The sequence below is a fragment of the Toxorhynchites rutilus genome, chromosome 2, assembly GCF_029784135.1.
Source record: "Toxorhynchites rutilus septentrionalis strain SRP chromosome 2, ASM2978413v1, whole genome shotgun sequence".
Lineage (NCBI taxonomy): Eukaryota > Metazoa > Arthropoda > Insecta > Diptera > Culicidae > Toxorhynchites > Toxorhynchites rutilus.
Window position 1 is genome coordinate 292,748,620 of NC_073745.1, and position 25,266 is coordinate 292,773,885.

The window sequence follows — 25,266 nt, forward strand, 5'->3', positions numbered from 1 at the left end:
AGTACAGATTTTTGAACCATGGTTTGAGGCTAACCTTGGGGATAATCGAGTTGAAGACGATTTGATTCCGATAAGAATTCTAACAAAATCATCAAAATTAACGACAATATCAGTGTGCTCCCGTGGCCGAGTGGTTAGCGTCATAACTAACATGCCGGGTGTTCGGGTTCGATTCCCGTTCTGATCGGGGGAATTTTTCTTCAAAGAAATTTCCTCCGACTTGCACTGTGATCACGCGTATTCTAGATCTTGCCACTCAGAATGCATTCAAGGCGTGTTATTTGGCATAGAAATCTCAACTAAGTACTAATAAAAATGACGCAAGTAAATACTACGTTTTTTTTATCCCATTTATTTATTTATTAGGCTCATTAGCATTTAGCTGTAACAGAACCGGGTTTAATCGTGTACATTTACATATGTTAATGTTTCTATAAATTGTGAATTACACAGTAATTAGTAGTAACCATTTAGGCGTTAAGTTTTCTGTTCCATTACATTATGGTAAATTACACAGTAGTAGCCATTTAGGCGTAAGGGTGTTCTTTCTATTCATCCATTGTTCAGCAGACCGGACAGCGGCGACAGTTGATATTGATCATTGTTGGGTTATTTATAGAACAGCAGCCCGATGTTTCTTGCAGAGCAGAGCAGTTGTATGGATGAATCGATCTTTGTTCCACCGTGGATCGATTTCCATCGCTGATGATGGTTGCGTGGACGTGGTTATTCTATAACAACACAAAGATGGTCAATTGAGGGCCCTGAGTTTGAACTCACGATCGATCGCTTGGTAAGCGAACGCGTAACCAAGTGGCTACGAAGACCCCCTAATACTACGTTGAGACGGCGAAGTTCCTCTAGGAACGTTAGTGCAATTGAAGAAGAAGAAGAAGATCAGTGGCAGATACATTGTCTCTTTTACGAAACTCTTCAATTTTTCTACACGAATCGTGTCAATATGAAGACATTTGTAAACTTTTACAACGGAGCATTCAATATCTATTGCATTTTGAAGACAGTTGTGTGAAATCACTGCGAAAACAACAATATAAATCCTAATTCATTCATGAGATGTTCATTGGAATAAAATTATTGGAAATAGTGATAGTGGAATATTAAGAAATATGAGAAATTTTTGTATACTCAAAATATGGTACAAATTGATAAAATGGAGGACAATCAAAATCGGTCAAAATACTTTACTGTCCCTTCAAAAACGGTACGGTACGTACGGTACATGCAAAAGAACGATCGTTGTTTTCAAATGAATGCTTCATTCGATTTAATTGCTCCAAACTGGATAGTTCCGAACTGTCTTTCCGAAAAAAGCGGAATTAAAAGAGGCAGTTGCTCATAACTGATTATGGCTGCTGGTATACTGCACATTCTGCCACATCGACATTTTCATTACTTTCAGTAAAAACGGTTCGAACTCAAACGAAATTTTCATTCAGACATAAGACCCTTTCATATTCATTTGACGATTTCATAACTTCGTTTCAGTGTGAAGAATGAAACAAATGAACGTGAAACAAAACGAGGCTGTTCAGAGGTGAAGTGATATTCTTTTTATTGAGCATGGAGAGAGAGTAACATTATTTTTAGAAAGCATGAGTTTGCAGAAAACTGAAAGATGATAGGCTCATTAAGGAGTGAGGATGTATAAAAAAAAGTGATGTAACTTTTCAAGTGCTGATTTTTGTTTTTATTTTCATTTTTTGTTGTATTGATATCCGGCGAAGCGAACTGTACTGATGCTCATGATGCAGTTTATAGCTTCATCGTTATGATTCAAGAATTGATCTCACGAGATGTTTCTCGGGTTCTTCTGTAGGAACCTTGTACCATTGCGACCAATAGTTTGATCTCCTGTAGTGGTGCCTCGGGTTCATCCACGTCGTAGATCAGTATGAGAAGTCAGTAACTCAGCCGTCTCAAACGCTTTGGCTTTAGTCTCGGAATATTATCGATGTTATTTTTTGTATACTATCGTGAAAGAATATTGAGTTTTTATGCCGCTTTGAGTTAAAAGATGGCTTTTCCAAATTTAGGTTTATTTCACTCATAGTCGGACGGTGTCGAATAAAATTAAAATATAAATAAATAAATAATAAAATATTCTTGTCCCGAACATGTAATTACAGTATCAACTACACTACACAAAAAAATATAAAAACAGAATGCATAGTCAGAATTTGTAGGTGCTTTTTGTAATGCCCTAACTTCGCGAGAAATAAACACATGAAGAACACATTTTAATCTAGGTATGTGTAGATATAGTGGATAAAATCATTGGGAAGAAATGAAAAATCAATTTCTTTCTGTTTTTCCAAAGGCCTATTCAGACACAATTTTTTGCTAACCAGCTCAAAAGCACATCCAATTAGCCTTATTAAACAGTTTTCATTTGTTTGCTATAGCGTTTGTGTAGGACCCGATATTTCGTCTTTTTTTTTTATTTAAATCGTTTATTTTTACAGGCTCAGTTACAGCTCAGGTTTAAAGGAGCCGAACTCCTTACTGTATTGTTACTAGTATATAAACATTTTTCCTTAATTCTAATGTTAATAATATAGGAAACCGATTACTCGCGGTCGACTCGAGTTTAGAAGGGTGACATATTTTCTTCAGGAAAAGGAGGGGATATGAGGATATATTGACAATGATCACACTCACACTCTCAATCACACTCTCAATCACACTCATCACACTCAATTCTTAAACCTATCTTATATCTAATATGTATTTACATTTCATCTTATTCTTAAGAAGGGATCCGATCTCTCACAAAGGAAAAGGAAAAGGAAAAACTAAGGGTGTAAGGACAATCACACACGAAGATCGATAGCTTTAAGGAATACATATATTTGGGACATGTAATCAAGGTCTAACCGAGCCAACACGTCTCTCACCGGCATCATGGGCTGCCTTCCTCGGGCCCGAAGGGTGACTACTAAATTCGATCTGGCGACAAGATACAGCTCGCACGACCAAACAACGTGCTCGATGTCGTGGTAACCTTGGCCACAAACACAAAGATTGTTGTCGGCAAGATTAATACGAAAGAGTAGCGCGTCTAACGAACAGTGATTGGACATGAGTCGGGAGAAGGTGCGAATAAAGTCCCGACTCAAGTCCAGACTTTTGAACCATGGTTTGAGGCTAACCTTAGGAATAATCGAGTGGAGCCACCGGCCCAATTCATCTTCGTTCCATTTGCGTTGCCAGTTAACTATGGTATTTTTGCGGACTAAAGAATAAAATTCATTGAAGGCGATTTGACGCTGATAAATATCGCCTTCAATTGCACCTACCTTTGCTAATGAGTCAGCCCTCTCATTACCCGGAATTGAGCAATGTGAAGGGACCCAGACAAAGGTAATGACATAACAGCGTCTGGATAAAGCACTCAAAATTTCTCGTATTCTCTCAAGGAAGTACGGCGAGTGCTTTTCCGGCCTCACTGAACGGATAGCTTCGACAGAGCTAAGACTATCCGTTACAATGTAATAGTGTTCAACAGGTCGTGAGGCGACGCTGTCCAGCGCCCAGTGTATCGCTGCCAATTCAGCAATATACACTGAGCAAGGATTCTGAAGACTGTGTGAGGTGCTAAAAAATTCGTTGAACACTCCAAATCCTGTGTACTCATTCATAGAGGACCCATCAGTAAAGTACATATTATCACAATTGATATCCCCATACTTTGCATCGAAGATCGTTGGAACGATCCTCGATCGAAGATAGTCTGATGTTCCATGGATATCCTGCTTCATGGACAGATCAAAATGCACAGAGGAATTGATGTAGTCAGGAAAACAAACACGGTTGGGAATATACGAAGAAGGATTAACCTGCATGGAGACGAATTCATGATATGAGCTCATGAATCCAGAATGAAAATTTAGCTCGATCAGCTGCTCAAAATTTCCGATCACCAATGAGTTCATAACCTTACACCGGATGAGGAACCGAAGAGATAATAAATTGAAGCGATCTTTTAGTGGGAGTAGGCCTGTCAAAACCTCGAGACTCATGGTATGCGTTGAGGGCATACATCCCAACGCGATACGGAGACAAAGATACTGAATTCGCTCGAGTTTAATGAGGTGTGTTTTGGCAGCTGATTGAAAACAGAAACTGCCATACTCCATCACTGAGAGAATAGTTGTTCGATACAACATTATAAGATCTTCAGGATGGGCTCCCCACCAGGTGCCGGTAATTGTACGGAGAAAGTTTATTCTTTGTTGACATTTTTTACTCAGATACCTAATATGGGTCCCAAGTACATTTAGAGTCGAACCAGACCCCAAGATACTTGAATGACATAGCATGAGTGATCGGTTTACCCAAAAGTTGAAGCTTTGGTTTTGCTGGTTTATGCTTCCTAGAGAAAACCACCATCTCCGTTTTCTCCGTGGAGAATTCGATCCCTAGCCCAATGGCCCAGGTTGAAAAATTGTTCAAAGTATCTTGTAAGGATTCTTGCAGGTCGGATTCGTTTGATCCTACGACAGACACCACTCCATCATCTGCAAGTTGTCTTAGGCTGCAATTTTGTGTAAGGCAATTGTCAATGTCGCTTACGTAGAAGTTGTACAAAAGGGGGCTTAAACATGAGCCCTGGGGGAGTCCCATGTAAGAGACCCGACTTACTGCCGAACCTCCGTGAGAAAAGTTCAAATGTTTCTTACAAAGCAAGTTATATAACATATTATTCAATAGAGGCGGCAGACCCCGAGATTGTAATTTGTCTGACAAAACCTCTATTGAAACAGAATCAAAGGCCCCCTTTATGTCCAAGAATACTGAAGCCATTTGTTTTTTTTCGGCGTAAGCCATTTGAATTTCTGAAGAAAGCAACGCAAGACAATCATTCGTCCCCTTGCCCCTGCGGAACCCATATTGTGTATCTGAGAGTAGACCATTCGTTTCAACCCATCGATCAAGGCGAAACAAGATCATTTTCTCCAACAATTTCCGTATACAAGACAGCATTGCTATTGGGCGGTACGAATTGAAGTCGGACGCGGGTTTTCCGGGTTTTTGAATAGCTATAACTCGCACTTGTCTCCAATCATCTGGAACAATATTATGCTCCAGAAACCGATTGAATAAATTCAACAAGCGATGTTTCGCCACATCAGGGAGATTTTTCAGCAAGTTGAACTTAATTCTATCCGATCCCGGAGCAGAATTGTTACATGAAAGGAGAGCAAGAGAGAATTCTACCATCGAAAACTCGGAATCAAGATCGCACCTATCTTGTGGTATATCTCGAATAATTCTTTGCACTGGAGCGGAATCGGGACAAACCTTTCGTGCAAAACTAAAAATCCATCGATGTGAATATTCCTCGCTTTCATTGGATGAAGAGCGATTTCTCATGTTTCGAGCCACTTTCCATAATTTTTTCATTGACGTTTCTCGTGATAAACCTCCCACGAAATTTCGCCAATAAGCACGTTTTTTTCCTTTGATCAAGTTTTTAAATTGATTTTCAAGGTCCAAATACGTTTGAAAATTCTCAATGGTTCCACGTTTCCGAAAAGCTTTAAATGCATTCGATTTATCTCCATAAAGCTTGGAACACTGGCCATCCCACCATGGATTGGGAGGCCTTCGACGAATAGTGGAACCTGGGATGGGTTTCGTTTGAGCGCGAACCGCGCTGTCATAGATCAAACGAGAAATGAAGTTATACTCCTCCAATGGAGGCAAACCATCTCTGGAATTGATGGCTAGAGCAATCGCGTCCGCATATTTTTTCCAGTCAATGTGTCTTGTGAGGTCGTATGCCATGTTTATTGATTCAGAAGAGTTCAACCCATTGGTGATAGAAATTTTGATTGGCAAGTGATCACTACCGTTGGGATCCTGGATTACATTCCACTTGCAATCTAACGATAGTGAATTCGAGCAAAGCGAGAGGTCAAGAGCACTTGGTTTAGCAGGAGGTTTAGGTACACGTGTTGTTTCCCCAGTGTTCAAAACGGTCATATTGAAGCTGTTACAAAGGTCATATATCAACGATGAGCGATTATCGTCGTACGGTTCCCCCCAGGCAGTTCCGTGAGAGTTGAAGTCTCCCAAGATCAATCGTGGCTCAGGAAGGAGTGAGCACATGTCAACAAGTTGCTTGCGGCTAACCGCAGCTCTCGGAGGCCAATACAAGCTGACTATACAGAGGTCTTTGCCTCTGATGTTTGCATGACAAGCAACAGCTTCGATCCCTCCAATAGGTGGAAGGTCAATTCTAAAAAATGAGTGACACTTATTGATCCCCAATAGTACCCCTCCGTATCTGTCATCGCGGTCCAAGCGTATTATATTAAAATCGTGGAAAGAGAGATCATTTTGAGAAGAGAGCCAGGTTTCGGATAGAGCAAAAACATCACAATTGAGTTTATGAATTAGAAATTTGAATGTATCCAATTTAGGGATAAGACTACGACAATTCCACTGTAAAACAGTGATATCTCCGACCTCTCTATTTAAATTAGACATCAAGAGAGATAATCATTGCAAGGAGGGGCCATGTTTGCATCAATTGCTGCAAAATTGTCTTTAGTACTGGAAGCATTGCGGTGACAATGGTTCTGATGGAGTCGGAAACATTAAAACACGTGAAGATTTGATCCACAAGGTCAGACAACTTTATAAATCCCGATTGGGAAGTTGAACTTGACGGAAAAACAGGGACAGTTGGGGTTTTTGATGTCCCCTCGAGTGCTGGGTCGTTCGAAGGTGAACTATTACCACGGAGGCCAGGAGGGACCTGATTTTGCTTATCCGCTGCACTCGATTTTTTGGGCAAGCTAACAGGGGGTATCACCGGAGGGACTTGTCCTTGAACTTTGGGAGTGGTCACATTTTTGCGCCGGGGATTCCCTTGAGAAATAAACGGCGTGCCCCCGTTAGCTGTATCCGCTTCCATTTCGTCAACTGGCAACGTAGCGAAGACATTGTGTGTATTGATTGGTTGTTGTTCTTGAGCCAGTGGAGAAGCGCCCTTCAAAATTTCTGCGAAAGTGCGTTTAGAGCGTTCCCTCAAAGAGCGCTTCTGTTTCTCCCAGCGAGCCTTGTATGTTTCACAAGCTGAGAGCACGTGTGGGGATCCCCCGCAATATGGACACTTATGCTCAGTCGCACAGCAGGATTTCCCCTCATGTTGTTCTCCGCAAGTGGCACATCGTTCTTTATTGGCACAATAAGCAGCCGTGTGACCAACTGACTTGCACTTTAGACAAGTCATTGGCTTTGGAATAAAAAGTCGCACGGCTAACCTCAATTTATCTACCATCACGTAGTCAGGGAGAGCTGAACCAGCGAAGGTGACTCGAAACGAGTTGGACGGCGTAAATTTCTTTTCTTCTCCTTCATGGGAGACTGTTCCGAGCTGGCGGCAACCCAAGATCTTAACAGTCGTCGAGGGCAGTTTTTTAAAACGGCCGGTACCTTCACTCGTAATGTATTCGCACGTCAAGCCCGTTTCGGTTATCACACCCTCAATTTCGACTATGTGAGAGGGAATGTAGACCCGATACTCAATTGTAAAATGCTGATCGACAACAATCTTGTTTGCGTCTTTTCGATTATTCACGACAACTCGCAATTTGTTTGGTCTAACCTTCGAAATTTCCGAAACGGAGGTATACCTTGCCAGATCTTTCGCGATCTGCATGACTCTCAACGCCTTTCCATTTGGCTTAGGCCTGAAGAAAACAACCCAGGGACCAGTTCCGGGCGCATCTTCTGGATAGACCTTTACACGGGAGTGGGAATAACAGGGGGGGAAGGCGAGGACGGGGATTGAGAGTGGGAAGACGAAGGTTGAGAAGGAGCGGGAAGAACAGAGGGAGAAGACGAGGTTGAAGGTAGAGTGGGATCGTTAAGGGCAGATGGGAGATTTGCTAGTTTTTTGGAGGGAGGCTTGGTAGGGTTAGCTGACTCGTCCCCAGAAGAAGTATCTTCCGTATTTGGTACGCGTTTGAGTGACTTTTTTTTATCACTTAGGAGGGAACTAGAGTCAGAGACCTCCATATCCGAAGGTCCCCCACCCTCTGCCATTTTAAAATTGGCACTTATATTCTAAGTATTTTTTTTTTAAATAATATTTCACAATAATAATAATTCACAAAAACAAACAAAAAAAAAACTTATAATTAATAAATATTTTCTCTCACTATATTCAATCTTATTCACCTATGAACGCACTCCAGTGCAGATGAACGGGAGCGTGCTGAAAGCTCGTTGGTGGTGGGAATGTGCCTACGACACCACTACACACAGTCGTCGGTGAAAGCTTACCCGCACTGTCACTGTTGGCACGATGACTCGGCGAAATCTCCAATGTCGGCGAAGCAGCGACAAAACAAAAACCAATGCTTGGCTTTCCGAGGATGAAAGCCTCTATCCACTTGCAGGCAGGGCACTTCACTCACTATCCAGATAGCGAAATGAACTCTTCAGCGGCAAAAAAAAACAACAATCACGCGGTAACCGATAACGGAACTTGGACGCGACTTTCCTTCGTCTGGTTACTTCGGGCAATCGGCGAAGAATGATTTCGTCTTTGATGATAAATGATTCAATGAATAATGATTGCACTGCAAATAGGGAAAATTCCCATAAACCCTGTAGAGTAGTGCGGGGCAAAAGTGCGCATTGACCTTTTTGAAGCAAACGAGCATAAAATTTCGACAACAATGTATTCGTTTGATACATTGTTACATCAGCAGCTCACACGTATAAACAAGATACATTTCATGAAAGTGGCAAGAAGTTATGAGGTAAAAAGAGTTTTGCGATGTTTTGATATAAATTTTTCAGTTTTGAAAATGATGATTAACCTACTTAAAATAATTGGAAAGTTCGAAACTACACTGTCAAGGAAACCTTCATTCTACAGTAGATGATAGTGCGTATTCTTTTTTTGAAAAAGCTCAAGAGCTCAAGTATTTACGAGTGAGCAGTCTGAGGATCTGGCGGACCACTGTAGAGCACTGGACAAAGCTATTCATGGTATGACTCTCAAAGATTTACGTCGTCTTGCGTTTGATTTTGCGGAAGCCAACAACCTCCAGCACGAATTCAACCAAGTTGCAAAACTGTCAGGAAGAGATTGAGATTCTAGCTTCATGAGGAACCATCGTCTGTTTCTTCAAACCCCTCAACAGCACAACGAAGCAACAGCGCTCCAAGGCAAAGCGTCGGAATCCTCAGAACCGAATCCAAGATAAGGAAGAGAATAAACAATTGCTTGAAAATAATTCAAAATGAATTTCAAATGAAAAATGTTTTTATTTTCACAATGCATTCAATTCAATAACGGTTATGTTTCGTTTATGTTTATGTTGTCACAATGAATTTCAAATAAATATTTTTTTTTTAATCAATTTCAAATAAATCAAGTGAAGGTAACTATGTATTTATAAACTTGATCTATATTAATAAGAATGATTTGGTGTCCGTTTCTCACGATTTAACTCAAGAACGGAACAACGTATTAAAACAGTCAGAATCAGGATTGATGCGTCTTAGTTGGCATCAGGTGTATATGTAAAAAAATAAATTATAAACCACGAGTATAGATTATGTATTATCCATTGTGGGTGGGACGAAGTTCGCCGGGTCAGCTAGTTTGTTAATAGAAAAGAATTCTGTTTCAAATGTTGGACATTTTCAGATAACTCATATTGTCAGTCTCCTCCCTCGCAAAAATTTTCACGTGGTATGTTCAACCATAACACCCACTCATCTCTACCCATAAAACATCACACAGGACTCCCCTCCAACCCCCTGGATGGTGCCAACCCACTCTGGTAATTATGCTTCTTCCGCTGGTAATGATAAAGCATTTATTTTTGTTACAAGTTACCTCAGAAGTACAATTCAAAATAGGTTTTTGTCTAACTACAAACAAAACTCGAGAAATTCTTATACAGGGTTTTCCAACTTTAAATTCCGAAAGTAAATTGAAATAAAACACACTTAGAATTTCACACTAATTTCGATGAGACTTTTATTTCAAAGTTTGGTTTATGCCATTATGTGTGAAATAAAACATCATTCAAATGTCCACCTAGGGCTTCCTCGCGCACCTTGATCCGGAACAGGTAATTTTCGATGACTTTTCGGCACATATGGGGCGGTATCTCGGTCATAACTTCACGAATGTTGTCTTTCACATGTTCAAGAGAGTTGGCATAGACACGGTCTTTCGCATAACCCCACAACAAAAAAGTCTAGCGGGTTCAAATCGCATGATCTGGACGGCCAATTGGCATCACCAAAACGCGAAATTATGCGTCCCTCAAATTTCGTTTGCAATATGGCCATGTTCGGTCGTGTTGTGTGGCACGTGGCGCCGTCTTGCTGAAACCACATGTCATCCGTATCTATATTTTCAATTTGTGGAAAAAAATAGGTTAACATGCGGCCATAGCGCTTATCATTCACAGTTACCGTCTCGCCGTCCTCATTTTCAAAGAAATACGGCCCGATGACTCCACCAGACCAATGGCTTTTGGCGGATGCAATGGCCTCTCAACAATCAAGTGTGGATTTTCTGAGCCCCATATACGGAAAATTTGGGTGTTCACATAGCCACCGAGCATTTTGCTGCTGTTGTTCGTTCACCCAATCGACGTATGCCCGACGCATTCCATGGTCACCACGCTCTAATTTTTGTATCAGTTGGACTTTATATGGATGTAGGTGCAAGTCCAAATGCAAAATTCGCCACAATGATGTGTTTGACAAGCCCAATTGCTGAGCACGCCGTGGAATCGAAACATTCGGGTCATCCTCCACACTGGCAGCAACAGCAGCAATATTTTCGGCCGAACGCACATTACGATGATGCACAGGTCTCACAATATCCGCTACGGATCCAGTTTGTTCGAGTTTACGCACTACATTAGCGATTGTGTGCTCTGTAGGCCGTCCATGACGACCAAAATCCGTCCGTAAGGCTCGAAAAACATTTGCCGGTTTTCCATCATTTTTATAGTATAATTTAACAAAATTAACACGTTGTGCGATGCTAAAACGATCCATATTGTAAAATGGCAGACATTCAACTAACGATATAACGATATAAAACACACTTCATCGCAAAATGTACCAAAACAACAAAATGCATTAGGTGGCCTTGGATGTATGGAAAAAATTTCATCATCTAATTTGAAGAACCAATCATGTATGATTTAGGGGTGCCTCAAAGAGCTCAATTTTTTTATTTCTTTGATCCTCGAAAATCTCCCAAGGCTATGTATACCCTCGAAGTGAACGTTTGGTGTGCTCGGAGATTTGCTGCTAATTAAAATAATGGACCAAAGAAATTGGCAGGCAATATTGTGTAAAGAATGGGATGAAGTACTTTAAAATACTTGGAGTTGATCTCGTTCGGAAGACACTAGGACATAAAAAGCATTTGGAAATATTCAAACACTAGAAAAAGATTGTTTGAGAAGTAGTTTTTTTCGGATTTTTTGGGAATAAGACGTATGTCAGCGAAGTTTGATTCGAAACTGAAACTCCGTGTTCACTTTGTTGCCTTCTGAGATGAACACCGGGTTCTTTTTCGCCGTCGGAAGCCGCCAATCCAAACTTCGTAACGCCAGCAGGACGCATGGTCAGATACTAATATAGCGATCGATTCTGAAATTTGATACAGGATCGACGGTAAATACGCTCACTTCGTTGAATATGACTAATTTTTTTTTTTTTTTGTTGAGGAAGTTCAAGATTTTCATTGTATGCACAAGTAAAACGGAAACCTCATTTGTACGATAATTTGAACATTATCACGTATAAGGTAATTATTAAAACACGATGATTCGGCATAATGACAATATGTCGAGACTAAATCCATGCCAGCGAAAGAAGCTGTGATAACCTTGAGTCTACAAAAATAGACGTACTCTACAGCAGGGATTCTCAAACTATTTTGAGCAAGAGACCCCTTTTCCAGAATAAAGTGATACCTTAGACCCCTATAGCCAAACTTCTTCAATCATACGAAATATTGAACAATTGAAAACTTTTCTGTTCATTAGCCCTTCATAAGGCCGTGGAAACTAGGCAAGGAATCGACTCAAACTTCAGAGAACATGAAGAAGAACACATTTTTAACTTTGATAAAAAATAAACTATTGAAACAGTTGAAAAAATGATGGCAGTATAGTTGCCACTGCCCGTTAAACCCAAAAACACTGTCGCTGCCTTGTACGCTCACCTTATTGCGCCTTTGGTTAAGCAAACATTAAAACAAAATTTCTAATGCAGCGAAATTTTTATTTTCCCACCAAATACACCATTTATTGAAAAACTGCATTAAAATTGAAAAAAAAACTATTACAGCGAAAAACTTTTCAACTTGTTGCATTTTCAACGAATTTAAACAGAATTTTCTGCCGATACTCTAAAATCGCGGGGTTTCTGCATAAAAATGACTCGCAAATTAATATCGTAAATTTTTATCAACCTCAAAAAATGGAGTATTGCCAGATACCTTTAGAAGTCTTTGGGTAAGCAAAATATTGAAATAATATTCGAATTGCGGCGAAAAAAATATTTTTGTGGGTGACAATATAGATGCCATGGCCTCATAAATGATATCTTTCTCTCAACGAAATTCAGCAAAGCAAATAGACATTAAATTCGGTGAATATTTTGTTATCTCTTGAATGTATTATAATTCAAGCTCAGAAGAACCTTCACAAGGCGTTCTCACAATATACACACAGAAAACTGTACAGTACTAATCTTGCTTTGGCATGGATTTTGATATAGGATTACGTATTTCATTTCTGTACCGGTGTGTAAGTTAAAATCTTCAGATTCTCAAATTTTGGTACCTAAGTGCAAGCTTGTTATACAGTAAAAAATAAAGAGCATGTTTCAACTTGAATTTGATCATGACAGCCTCCTATTAAATCGAGTATATGTGTCAAATATAGCACAAGTCAAAACGTGCCTGAAAGACTTGTACACTCAGCTTTTCTTTGATAAAGGTTAAAATGAAAGCCAAGCCGGAGATATTGTAAATGGTGTTTATGGTACCGATACTGTAACAGCTAATTACGTGCAGTTTTTGTCGATTATATTCAGGCATTTTTGATGTCGTACAGGCATGCATGTCGTCGAAATTGTCGATAAAATCACCGAAAAAATCAAAATTGACCGTAGCATCGCCCAGGAGCTAAAGATCGACCATAAAACAGTTTAAACAGTTTAAACATTTCTTAAACGGATAGTGACTGGGGATGAAAAATGGGTCAGTATTGTTCGAAAACGATCGTGGTCAAAGTATGGTGAAGCAGCTCAAACGGTGGCCAAACCAGGACTGATGGCCAGGAAGGTTTTAGTGTGTATTTGGCGGGACTTAAAGAGAATCATTGTTTATGAGTTACTTTCGTATGGCCAAACATTAAACTTAGATCTCTACTATCAACAACTGGACTGTTTGAAGCTAGCGATTGGCCAGAAACGGCCAAAATTGGCCAGCAGTAGAAGTGTTTTGTTCCATCAGGACAACATGAGGCCCCACATGTCTATAATGACTCACCAGAAACTCCGGGAGGTTGGTTGGGTAATAAAATCTAGTCCGAACCTGGAATCAAGTGATTACCACTTTTTTTCTTGCACTGCAACATTTCCTGAGTGATAAGAATTTGGAATCAAGAGACGATTGTGAAAACGATCACTATAGTTTTCGCCAATAAGAACCAAAACTTCTATGAGAGCCATTATGAAATTACCTTTAAATTGGCAACAAAAAACGATGCATGTTAACTTGTGTTAGACCCCTAGGGCTCTACAGCAATCGAACTATAACCTCGTCAAATTCCTAAGATTCACGACGATCCCATAATCTAGAAAATTATTAATGTTAAACGGTAGAAAGTGTGGCTAGAATGCTGGATAACAGTATAGATAACCATCTCAAATCACATTGTATCCGATGGAAACAAGAAAAAAAGGAGCCCAGTGAATTAGTAATGATTTGTTTGAGAAATGGGACGATTTCGCTACTGCCAACCAACGAACAAACGGACGTTAATTCATTTGGCAACAAAACATCGAGAAGAGGACCCCAGCGAATTTGGTTATTGGAAACATTGATAATAAAAGACAAATGGTAATTTTTCGCCCAATCAACGAGTTCTTTTGTAATAAATGGTTGGATTTGTACGTTCTAGGAAGTGAACTATTATGCAGTGAGCCAGCAAGAGTAAACAGTTGCCGGTGTCGGTAATGTTGTGGTAAACGTGACTGCTACGCGCTCCCATTCGGACAAGACAAGAGGAGATTATGATATGTGATCAGTTTTGTCATGCATTCTGCCAGCCATTGCTGGGAAATCGCCGCAAGAAGTTTTGAGATAACCCATAGCTTTTCCCTGACGAGTCTTGCTTCAAAACAGCGCAATGTTTGGAAAAGTCTGAAGAAGTTTATTCTGAGGATTTTCTGAATACATTCGTTGTTATTCAGTTACCTTGTTTGTCAATATCGCTCGAGTACGACTCCTCGTTGTATTACCCTGAATTGTAACCGCTTAGTACAGGGTTTGATACCAATATAAATTAATTCGGTTTTGAAAATTCAAATGGATACGGTTTATTTGAATACAACTCCTGCTGCCAATTCTGAATACTTTTCGGAATACCCATAACAAATTGTTATTTTTTTTAACACGAGCTCCGTTGAGGGTATATCGTTTCCAGAGCAGTCCGCCAGTCCGTTCACCCACCCAATATCGATGTATCCACCCTTGATTGTCAATAAAGTGCTTAGGAAGTGATCGCAGAACCGCACTCTCGTTGCAGAACCGCAGTTCAGCGTTGAGTTCGTCGCTTATTCCTGAATATAAATTTTCCGCGACACTGCGTTTGTTTAATTTGCATCGCGTTGAACCACAATCCAATCATATATTAATTTTCCACTCACCAGAACTGAGACGAACGATATGTCAGTTGCGAAGTATGGGTGTTTCAATAGTGAGAAATTTGTCACATTCACATCCACCGTTGAAACCGGCGCTCGCCACTCGGTCGATGAGCAATGGTGGGGAAAATCTAGTTGAACGATAACATTTAAGTACACGCGTCAGTCAGTAGTGGGTCTCGCGTGCGTTTTAATGTCTGAACCTGTTATATGAAATTCTTCTCTGTAATTTCCGAACATGTAAATGAGCAGCAAATCAGTATTACTCGATTGTGTCACAAAGCGCTTGGTTTAAATCAACAACAGTCACAGCCACGAATATCTTCCCCACGAAAAGATGAACTTTCGGGGTGAGCCTCTGCAGCCATCGAGATCTCAAAAATCAACATTAGCTGTGGCCACAGAATGTGCAGCCGTTGGCAAACGTTTACCACATTATCTCAATGTGCACTTGAGACACTGAAAATTAACTACCGCAATCGGTATCGGCAAACGGTGGTCGGTTCAATTTCAATTGGTAATTCGTGAAGGCCGTTTTTCATCTTTCTACCTCGCTGTCGCCACCTGCATACCTATGTAGTAATTGGGTGGCGGTGTTGGTTCTTCACGATTGGCGTACTGCACCGCGCGCTGTTTGTCGTTTGTTTACTTTTCCGTTTATCTTTGTGGGTTGGAGTGTGTACCGAGTCGATTCCTAGAGAGAGCGAACAGATTGTAAAAGTTGGTAACGTCAACATTTCACCGCGGACTTTATGCCATCGGGTGGCGACGTGTTTGCTAGATATTTGTTGTGTAAGTGGAAAACTGGCTCAATGTTTGCAAACAAGTTTTATTTCCTCCAGCTGGCTAGACTTTCCCGCTAACTTGCTTGCTTGCTCCGGAGCGTGTGTGTGTGTGGCGGTTTTGCGACATTGGTTATCTCGAAATGTGGTAAAACTTTGGAATAGTTCATTATGTAAATAATACCTCGAAGCAATGTATATTTTCTCTACTACCATGATAAGTGATTATTTTGTCGAATCTGCAAGAAAAGAAAGAAAAATCGACCGATTCAATGAAATGATGAATACTATACATAAGGATACCATCTGGTCGGAGTTAAAAATCAGGGCACCTGTCACAGTTACGATTATGACCAAACCTGTGTGATTGTTTGAGATATAATATAAATAAAATACTCCAGAGATGATGGCTTGTCTTTTTACGAGCACATAGATTTTATTTAGCGGTGTCAGAGTCATCAAATATCAAGTGCAATAGTACCGAAATACAAGTCACAACATTCAAAACAAAAAATGAACTTGGTCTTTAATAACCCAAAAACATAATACACTGAAAATAATTATAATTCTGCAACAAAATAGAATTTCTCATGAAAATCAGGAGAAAGGCTAGGTTGTGGAAAACAAATCAGGACAGATGGTAACCCTAACTATACACACCATACATAATTGGGTCAGTTGTTTTTTTTGTCCCATTTATTTATTTCAGGCTCATTGGCATTTTAGCTGTAACAGAGCCGAATTTTAATCGTGTACATGTCACATATTTATCATATCTATAATTAGCACATTACACAGTTGCCATTTTTCGGCGTTAGAGTATTCCCTTGTATACCATTCCATATGGTACACACATTTACACAGTAGCAGCCATTTAGGCGTAAGAGTTTTCTATCTGTTCTTCCATTATCCAGTTAGACCGGACAGCGGAGACAGTTGATTGATCATTGTTGAGTTATTTATAGTACAGCAGCCCGATGTGTCTTGCAGAGCAGAGCAGTTGTATGGATGAATCGATCATATTTCGACCGTGGATCGATCTCCATCGCTGATGATTGTTGCGTGGACGTAGTTATTCTGTAACAACACAAAGATGGTCAATGAGGGCCCTGAGTTTCGAACTGACGATCGATCGTAGTTGTTTTAGTCAAGCTTTTTTTTTAATTACATTGTACGAAGTAAGCAAAATAATGTAGGAATATCTGCGATTATGATAGAAGAAAATGTTTGTATTGTATCATTCAAAAAGTATCCGAGTATCCGATATTTGTCAGTAGACTGTTTTGATGATCATTTATCAGGTAACACTTATCCAATTGACCATTGCACAATGCAAAATGGTCCAGGGAACGAATTTAAGGCAACATTTCCATTGAAAGCTAAATAACTTTGTGCTCTAGACAAAAACTGTCTTCGTAAAAGTTGTTACATGGGATAGAGCTCATTTTTATGTTGTGAAAAACGAAGTGACCAATATTTCAGGTAAAATAAAAAATCTAACTCTCTTATCTTTATACAGTCTGTTTGAATTATAATCAAAAAGTCGGTCACCCTATGCGCGGAACTACTACCTCCTCAACTAAGCTCAGCTTCCGTTAGTGGTCTCTGTACCAATAGATTAGCTGAAACAATAGGCCAGTTAGATCATACCCATAGGAGTGTATAGTTCGTGCGCGCGCTTAGAAGAGTTCAACCGTTTATTTGAATATATCGTTTACCAGTTTATCTTTGGCTATTTTATTATCCCGCCACCCGAAATCCAGTGAAATAACAAATCCTGTTTGAACATTTGGTCCTTCGAACCGGATTTCGGGGACGAATAAAGGCCAAGAAAGTGAGCCAAGTTGTGCGATTGAAGTTGAGTGAACTTTCGGTGTGCCATTGTTGGCTTGTCGTGGAATTATTCCACACAGAAAAAGTGGTTTGCGGAGGAAGATACTACGAATTGTCGAACCTGCGGAAAGGATAGCGGAGCTTAAGTGGCGACAGAAACTGCTGGGAACCATCGGATCGTATCTGCGGAAGGACATATAGAGTGATAAGTACTGCATGTTAACAAAAGGTTTGTGGTGGCTTGGTGCATGAAAGGCCGCCATTGCATGACGAAAAACGAATAAATGAAATTGGCTTACAAAACTGGGAGTTTTATTGATTAAATACACGTTTCCCCTGAGATTGTGGTTTGTCGGGTTGGTTCACCAATATTCTGAATATTTCTTCCTCTAACTGTCTGTTCGATTGGTTCTCGTTATACAGTAAACGGTCGTCAGTCAATTACATATTATACATTACAAGTCGCGCAGGACGTAGAGTAGATTGAGATCAAAGAGTGTGCACAGCTTATACTGGGGTAGTGTGATAGTGAACAGTGGTGAAATTCAGTGAACATGGATCATAATTTACGAGATTTGCTGAAGCAGGAACGGTTTTTACGCAAGAAGTTCGACACGGTACGAAATTTCCTACATAACTTCGACGCAGATCAACATAATTGCCAATTGGACGTTCGACTACAGCGGCTCGAGGAAACTTTTAAGGAGTTCCAGATCGTACGTCAAAGGATCGAGTTACTCGCAGAAGAAGAAAGTGAGCAAACACCACCCGAGCCTAAGGAGACGGAAAAAGAATGGGCAGAACGCGTAACCGGTTTGAACTTAGCCAGAGAAGAAGAAAATTGGAAGGTACTGTCCGAGATGGAAGAAATTTTCTGCACTTTGAAGGGTGAAATTATGTCCCTGAAGCAACATGAGCGTCGGTCAGAACCAACTGTAAGATCATCAACCACAGAATTTGGTGAGACATCGGTAGGACTATCTCGTATGAAACTCCCAGACATCCGCCTACCAACTTTCAGTGGGCAACTGAAAGAATGGATGATATTCCGTGACAATTTTCAGAACCTGATTCATCGAAATAACCAGTTGATGCCCATGGACAAGTTTACGTATTTGCGATCCTCACTGATAGGAGAGGCGTTAAAGGCAATTGACTCTGTGGAGTTATCAGCAGTTAATTATGAGGTGGCGTGGACGTTGTTACAAAACCTTTATGAGAATCGTAAATTGATTGTAAAAGCTTATCTAGATGCCTTGTTCGCTGTGGAGAGTATGAAGAAAGAAAGTTACGATTCACTGAATCGGCTAATCAGCGATTTCGAGATGAATCTCATGATGTTGGACAAAGTGGGGGAACCAACAGCTAACTGGAGCACATTGTTGGTTCATATGATGTGTACGCGACTAGATGGGACAACTCTCCGACATTGGGAGTCTCACCATAACTCCAAGGACGTGCCTAGCTATGAGAAACTAATCCAGTTTCTTCGAAACCATTGTTCGGTTTTACAATCGGTTGCTGGTAACAAGCCAGTACCGATGGAAGATAAGCGATCCAAGATATGTATCAGTCATATGACCACTCACACTTTTAATAAATGTTTTTTCTGTGGAGAAGCGTCCGTGCCTTCCGTTGTATGAAGTTTTTAAAAATGAAGACTTCCGAACGAGTGGAAATATCCCGTCGACACGCGCTGTGTCTCAACTGTCTGTCACCTGGTCATCAAGCTCGTGTCTGTAACAAGGGATCCTGTCACCACTGTCGACAGAAGCACCACTCGCTGTTGCACACAAACTCATACCCGGTCAATTCCTCTGTCGCGCAATCAAGAAGTCAAACCACCAATCAACAGCAGTTACAAACACCTCGATCGAACCTCAACCAACCGATACACACTCAGACGACACAAACACGCACAAACTCACTCCCAGTTATACACTCCAACATCAGCCAATCACCTACCACCACAAACCAGTCATGCACGTGTAGAAATACTGTCACGCTTCCTGTCAGTACTAAAACCCATTCTAAAGAAGTTCTTCTGTCAACCGCCATCGTTCGAGTAGTAGACCGTTTCGGAAATACTCAACTAGCTAGAGCTCTGCTAGATTCGTGCTCACAGTTTTGTTTTATGACCGTACAATTCTGTCAGAAGTTGAGTTTCATACAGAAGCCGAAGTATCTAACGGTTCAAGGTATTGGAGGATCCAAGGCAGTGTCACGAAAAATAGCTGTTGCAACCATAGCGTCACGATCCGATCAGATTTCGACGTACAATTCTGAGATGAAGTTCTTCGTGCTTCCGGAGCTTACTGTTTCACTACCAACCTCGAAGATTAATGTCAGCCATTGGAGGTTTCCTGAAGATATTGTGTTGGCTGATCCTACATTTTTTGAACCCGGTCGTGTGGATATTATCATTGGAGCTGAACACTACTACGATCTTCTCGAGGAGGGTCGTATGAGACTTGCCGACGACAGTCCAGTATTACAAAACTCTGTCTTCGGCTGGATAGTTTCCGGGTCGGTTCCCGTTGAAGAAAGGATTCAGCAGTCAACCGTAGCCTACACGTGTACACTTGCAGATGTACACAATCAATTAACGAAGTTTTGGGAGGTGGAGACCTGTCGTTCCAATAGCATACAATCAGTAGAAGAAACAGTATGTGAAAACCTTTTTGACCAAACAACTACTCGGGATAAATCCGGTAGATTCGTAGTGAGCTTACCGAAAAAGGAATTCGTCATCAAGCAATTAGGAGAGTCACGTAATACAGCGATGAAACGGTTAACTGGAATGGAGAGACGTTTCCAGTCAAACCCTGGATTGCAATCCGCGTACCGAGAATTTATGAGGCGCGGACATATGCGACAAGTTAACGAACCCAACGATGAAGCTCCTGTCTACTACCTCCCTCACCACGCGGTTCTGAAACCCGATAGCACAACGACCAAGCTTCGTGTTGTGTTTGACGCTTCATGCAAAACGACAACTGGGGTTTCATTGAACGACGCACTGATGGTTGGACCGGTCGTACAAGACGATCTATTGTCTATTGTAATTCGTTTCCGTTTCCATAAAATAGCAATAGTTGCGGACATAGAAAAAATGTATCGTATGATACAGATGCAATGCACTGATCAACGTCTGCAACGCATACTTTGGAGAGATTCCTCCGACGCACCTATTCTTACATATGAATTATCCACCGTCACGTATGGCACTGCGGCAGCTCCCTATTTAGCCACCAAGTGTCTGAAACGATTAGCACAAACCGGAAGATCTACATATCCCCATGCAGCGAAAGTTTTAGAGAAAGATTTTTACATGGATGATCAGTTGACAGGAACCGAAAACCTTGAAGAAGGAAAACAGTTGATTCGCGAAATGCAAGAACTGATGGCGTCTGGTGGATTCATTCTACGAAAGTGGAACTCGAATTGTCGAACGTTACTTGAGGATCTACCCGCAGACTTGGTAGATGACCGTGCCACGTTTGAGCTGGATTCTTCCAACTCTCCCGTTAAAACCTTAGGTCTATTATGGGAACCTAGGTCAGATAAATTCCTGTTCACATCTCCCAAATGGAACAGCGAAACCGTCTTTACCAAACGTATAGTTCTCGCTGACGCTGCGCGCCTGTTTGACCCGTTAGGACTAGTGGGTCCTGTGGTAGTCTTAGCGAAAATATTTCTACAAGAGATCTGGAAACGGAAATGTGATTGGGATGATCCGCTTCCAGACGATATGCAATCGTTCTGGATGGATTATCGACGAAACCTGCGAGCACTCTCATCATTATCAGTACCCCGATGGGTGCAATTTTCGAAAAACTTGGAGTTCGTCGAGATACACGGATTCTGCGATGCATCCGATAAGGCTTATGGAGCCTGTATTTACCTTCGTTGCACGTCTAGTGATGGTTCCGTGGAAGTAAATCTTATTACCGCAAAGTCCAAGGTCGCTCCCTTGGAAGACCTCAAACGAAAGAAAAGGAAGCAGACCATTCCCCGTTTAGAGTTATCCTCAGCACTTCTCCTGAGTCACCTATACGAAAAAGTCATCTCCAGCACAAACCTACAGCAAACCGCAACGTTTTGGACAGATTCGACCATCGTATTATGTTGGTTGTCTTCTTTACCATCACGATGGCAAATGTTCATAGCAAATCGTGTGTCCGAGATCCAGCACATCACGAAAGGTAGTCACTGGAAACACATTGCAGGTGTAGAGAACCCAGCAGACATAATTTCCCGAGGAATGTCTCCCATCCAACTTCAGTATCAGCGTTTGTGGTTCAAGGGGCCTCTCTGGCTGTGCCAGGAGAAGAGTTTATGGCCATCCAACAAACCAAGAGAAACAATTGATTCCTCACTTCTGGAAGAGAAATCAATCATAGCGTTACCCACGATAATCGAGCAGCCTAACGAAATATTCTCGTTGCGTTCATCGTTATTTGAACTGACCCGTGTAGTTGCATTAATAAATCGATTCAGACATAATTGTCAGCCTAACGGAAACCAACCCAAACTCACAGGATTCCTCACACACGCTGAGCACGAACATGCTATGATTATACTGATTCGGCTCTCCCAGAGCGAGTCATTGGCAGCTGAGATTTCCGCTTTGCGAAAGGGTCATCAAATATCAGCCAGTTCATCGATTGCTACGTTGAACCCAATACTTATCGATGATGTTCTTCGTGTTGGCGGCCGGTTAATGAACGCGGCGATTTCCTCAGATAGAAAACATCCCATTATTCTCAGTCATCGACATCACTCACTAAGTTGATAATGGTACAATACCACCGAAAACTTTTTCACGCAGGGCTGCAGCTATTGGTTTCCACCGTACGTGAAAAATACTGGCCTACCCGTATTAGACGACTAGCAAACACAGTACTTCACGAGTGCGTATCCTGTTTCCGCACCAGACCGAAGGTTCTGGATCAATTAATGGCGGATCTACCATCTGAACGTGTGTCTCCGGCTCCTCCATTCTTGAAGGTTGGGGTCGACTATTGTGGACCGTTCCCTGTTGTTTATCCTGGACGTCGCGCTGTTCCAAGGAAATCCTTCATCGCTATTTTTGTTTGCCTGGTGACGAAGGCGGTGCATTTGGAGCTCGCAGGAGATTTGACCAGTGAAGCCTTCCTTGCAGCCTTCAAGCGATTTATAGCCCGTAGAGGAAAACCTGCTGTAGTAATGTGTGATAACGCCCTCAATTTCGTGGGGGCCAGACGAGAGTTGGACGTACTACGTCAGCTTTTTTTGAATCAACAGTTCCAGGAATCAGCGGTTCGTGAAGCAGCTCAAGATGGCATAGACTTCCGGTTTATTCCTCCTCGATCACCTAACTTCGGAGGACTTTGGGAAGCAGCGGTGAAGTCTTTCAAAACGCATTTCAAAAGATCCATCGGTGTTCGAGTTTTACAGCATGATGAAATGCAGACAGTTGTGGTTCAGATAGAATCCGTGCTAAATTCCCGTCCGTTGACTCCAATTAGTAATGATCCCAACGATTATGAAGCGCTAACCCCGGGACATTTCCTTGTCCAGAGACCTCTGTCAGCTATACCGGAACCGTGTCTCCAAGAAATACCAGAGAACAGACTCTCTATGTGGCAACGGGCGCAATCATTTGTGCAGCAATTGTGGAAAAAATGGTCGGTGCAATACCTTTCTGATCTCCACAATCGCACCAAATGGACCCGTCAACGCAACAATATATCGACGGGTACCATGGTCCTGATGAAAGAGGACAAACTTCCACCATTAAAGTGGAGCCTTGGACGCGTGGTGAATACTCACCAAGGACCCGATGGCAACATTCGGGTTGTTACAGTACGAACAAAAGATGGCGAATATAAGAGAGCGATATCGAAGATATGTGTTCTTCCGATCCAGGATAACCATGATGTATCGACGCAGCAAAATTAATGATCCAGAAACGAATCTATACCCAGTCCAGCGTTCTCCAACGATATGAGAAGAAATACAATTTAGGTTTGTTAGAGATAAACACTTCAAACTCGGCGTTCATCGCCAGTGTTGATCTGCTAGATCAATGCTCGTTCACCAGTGTTCCCTCCGTCTCTTAATCACCACGTACCCAGCCAAGCATTGACTTCGCATAAGCAGTGTTCCAGATCAATTTGTACATAATGTCCCACTGTCGGAGGTTCCAGCACAAAAGCACTAGGAGTGACGCTGTTTTGATCGGACGGGTCAGAACTGTCACTCCAAGGCTGTTGTTCGTTAAGTACCATAAACTTTCTTTCCTGTTACGGCATTGACGCGTTCTTCCATCCAGGTACCCCCAACCACAACAATCCCAAACAACCGTAGTAGCAGCATTAACCCATCGACATCAGAAGTCATAGAAGCAACCATATGAATATCTGTAGCAGAAACAATGCATTATACGCAGATGCAGCAGTAAGGAAACCGGCGGAATCGCTCGCGGACTTGGGTTATCGACGCCGGCTGTATCACAGTTGACGGAGTCGAACCCTAGCTCCCGTCCTCGACGCTACCGGTCTACGTGAAAAGGCAGTCCAATTAATGAGTGAATTGAATTAAAACGTTTTAAAATTTTGTTGAAACCGATACGGCTTTCAAGGCGGCCGGGAATGTTTGAATTATAATCAAAAAGTCGGTCACCCTATGCGCGGAACTACTACCTCCTCAACTAAGCTCAGCTTCCGTTAGTGGTCTCTGTACCAATAGATTAGCTGAAACAATAGGCCAGTTAGATCATACCCATAGGAGTGTATAGTTCGTGCGCGCGCTTAGAAGAGTTCAACCGTTTATTTGAATATATCGTTTACCAGTTTATCTTTGGCTATTTTATTATCCCGCCACCCGAAATCCAGTGAAATAACAAATCCTGTTTGAACACAGTCATTCCATGCCAAACCGATAGAGTGATTCTCAGATTTTCATGAAAAATGGTAATTATGTTCTTTATTGCAAACATTAGACCCGTATTTTTTTATTGTTTCATTAGAATAACCATTTCCATTTCAGGGTGCTTCGAAAAATTCTCGAAATTCAGGGTGCCTTTTTTCCAAAAATAACTTTTTTCAAAAATTCATAACTTTTGAACTCAGTCTCTCAGATTAAGGGCTCACGCAACAAATTTCAATAACTTCAACAAAAGTGAACCGATTTAATTTTAAAAACGAAAATAAAGCTTATTTTAGGACATTTTCGATGTGACCACCTCTTTTCTCGATAACGCGTTTTAAACGGTGAACAAAATTCTTCATGCACAACTCTAACATTAGGGGCTGTCCACATACTACGTGGACAGAAAAAGTATGATTCTAGACACTGCGGCGAGGGCTGCCTTTGGGAATAGATAACGGTTTATGTCGATTATCCCAAGAATTTTCCATTCAAAATGGTTGTAAATTATAACACTTTTCATCGCCCATCACGATTTTTTACAAAAACGGCGTTTTTAACGTTTATAGAACGAGACGCAGTTAAAGATGTTATTAATTAAGTTTATTTCGGTCAAATAATGTGGAACCCACACGCCGTAGCAATTTGCTAGCTGCACCAAATGCTCAGGGACAGTGGTTTTTGGATATTTGTAGTGAATCTGTTAATTGATCTGTCGTGTACCCAACTGGCGTGCAAAACCTTGGAGGTTCTGAAGAGATAGAAACGAAGTGGTTTTTGT

General features: G+C 41.3%; 2 protein-coding genes across 2 annotated transcripts; both read left to right on the top strand.

The window, feature by feature from the left end:
* Window positions 1-18,127: 18,127 nt before the first annotated feature.
* On the top strand, window positions 18,128-19,216 carry LOC129766964 (uncharacterized). Its single transcript, XM_055767561.1, has one exon. The coding sequence runs from the start codon at window positions 18,128-18,130 to the stop codon at window positions 19,214-19,216; it is 1,089 nt and encodes a 362-aa protein (XP_055623536.1).
* An 11-nt stretch (window positions 19,217-19,227) lies between these two features.
* LOC129766965 (uncharacterized) lies at window positions 19,228-23,516 on the top strand. Its single transcript, XM_055767562.1, has 2 exons — window positions 19,228-22,363; window positions 22,405-23,516. The coding sequence occupies exons 1-2, from the start codon at window positions 19,228-19,230 to the stop codon at window positions 23,514-23,516; spliced, it is 4,248 nt and encodes a 1,415-aa protein (XP_055623537.1).
* Window positions 23,517-25,266: the final 1,750 nt, after the last annotated feature.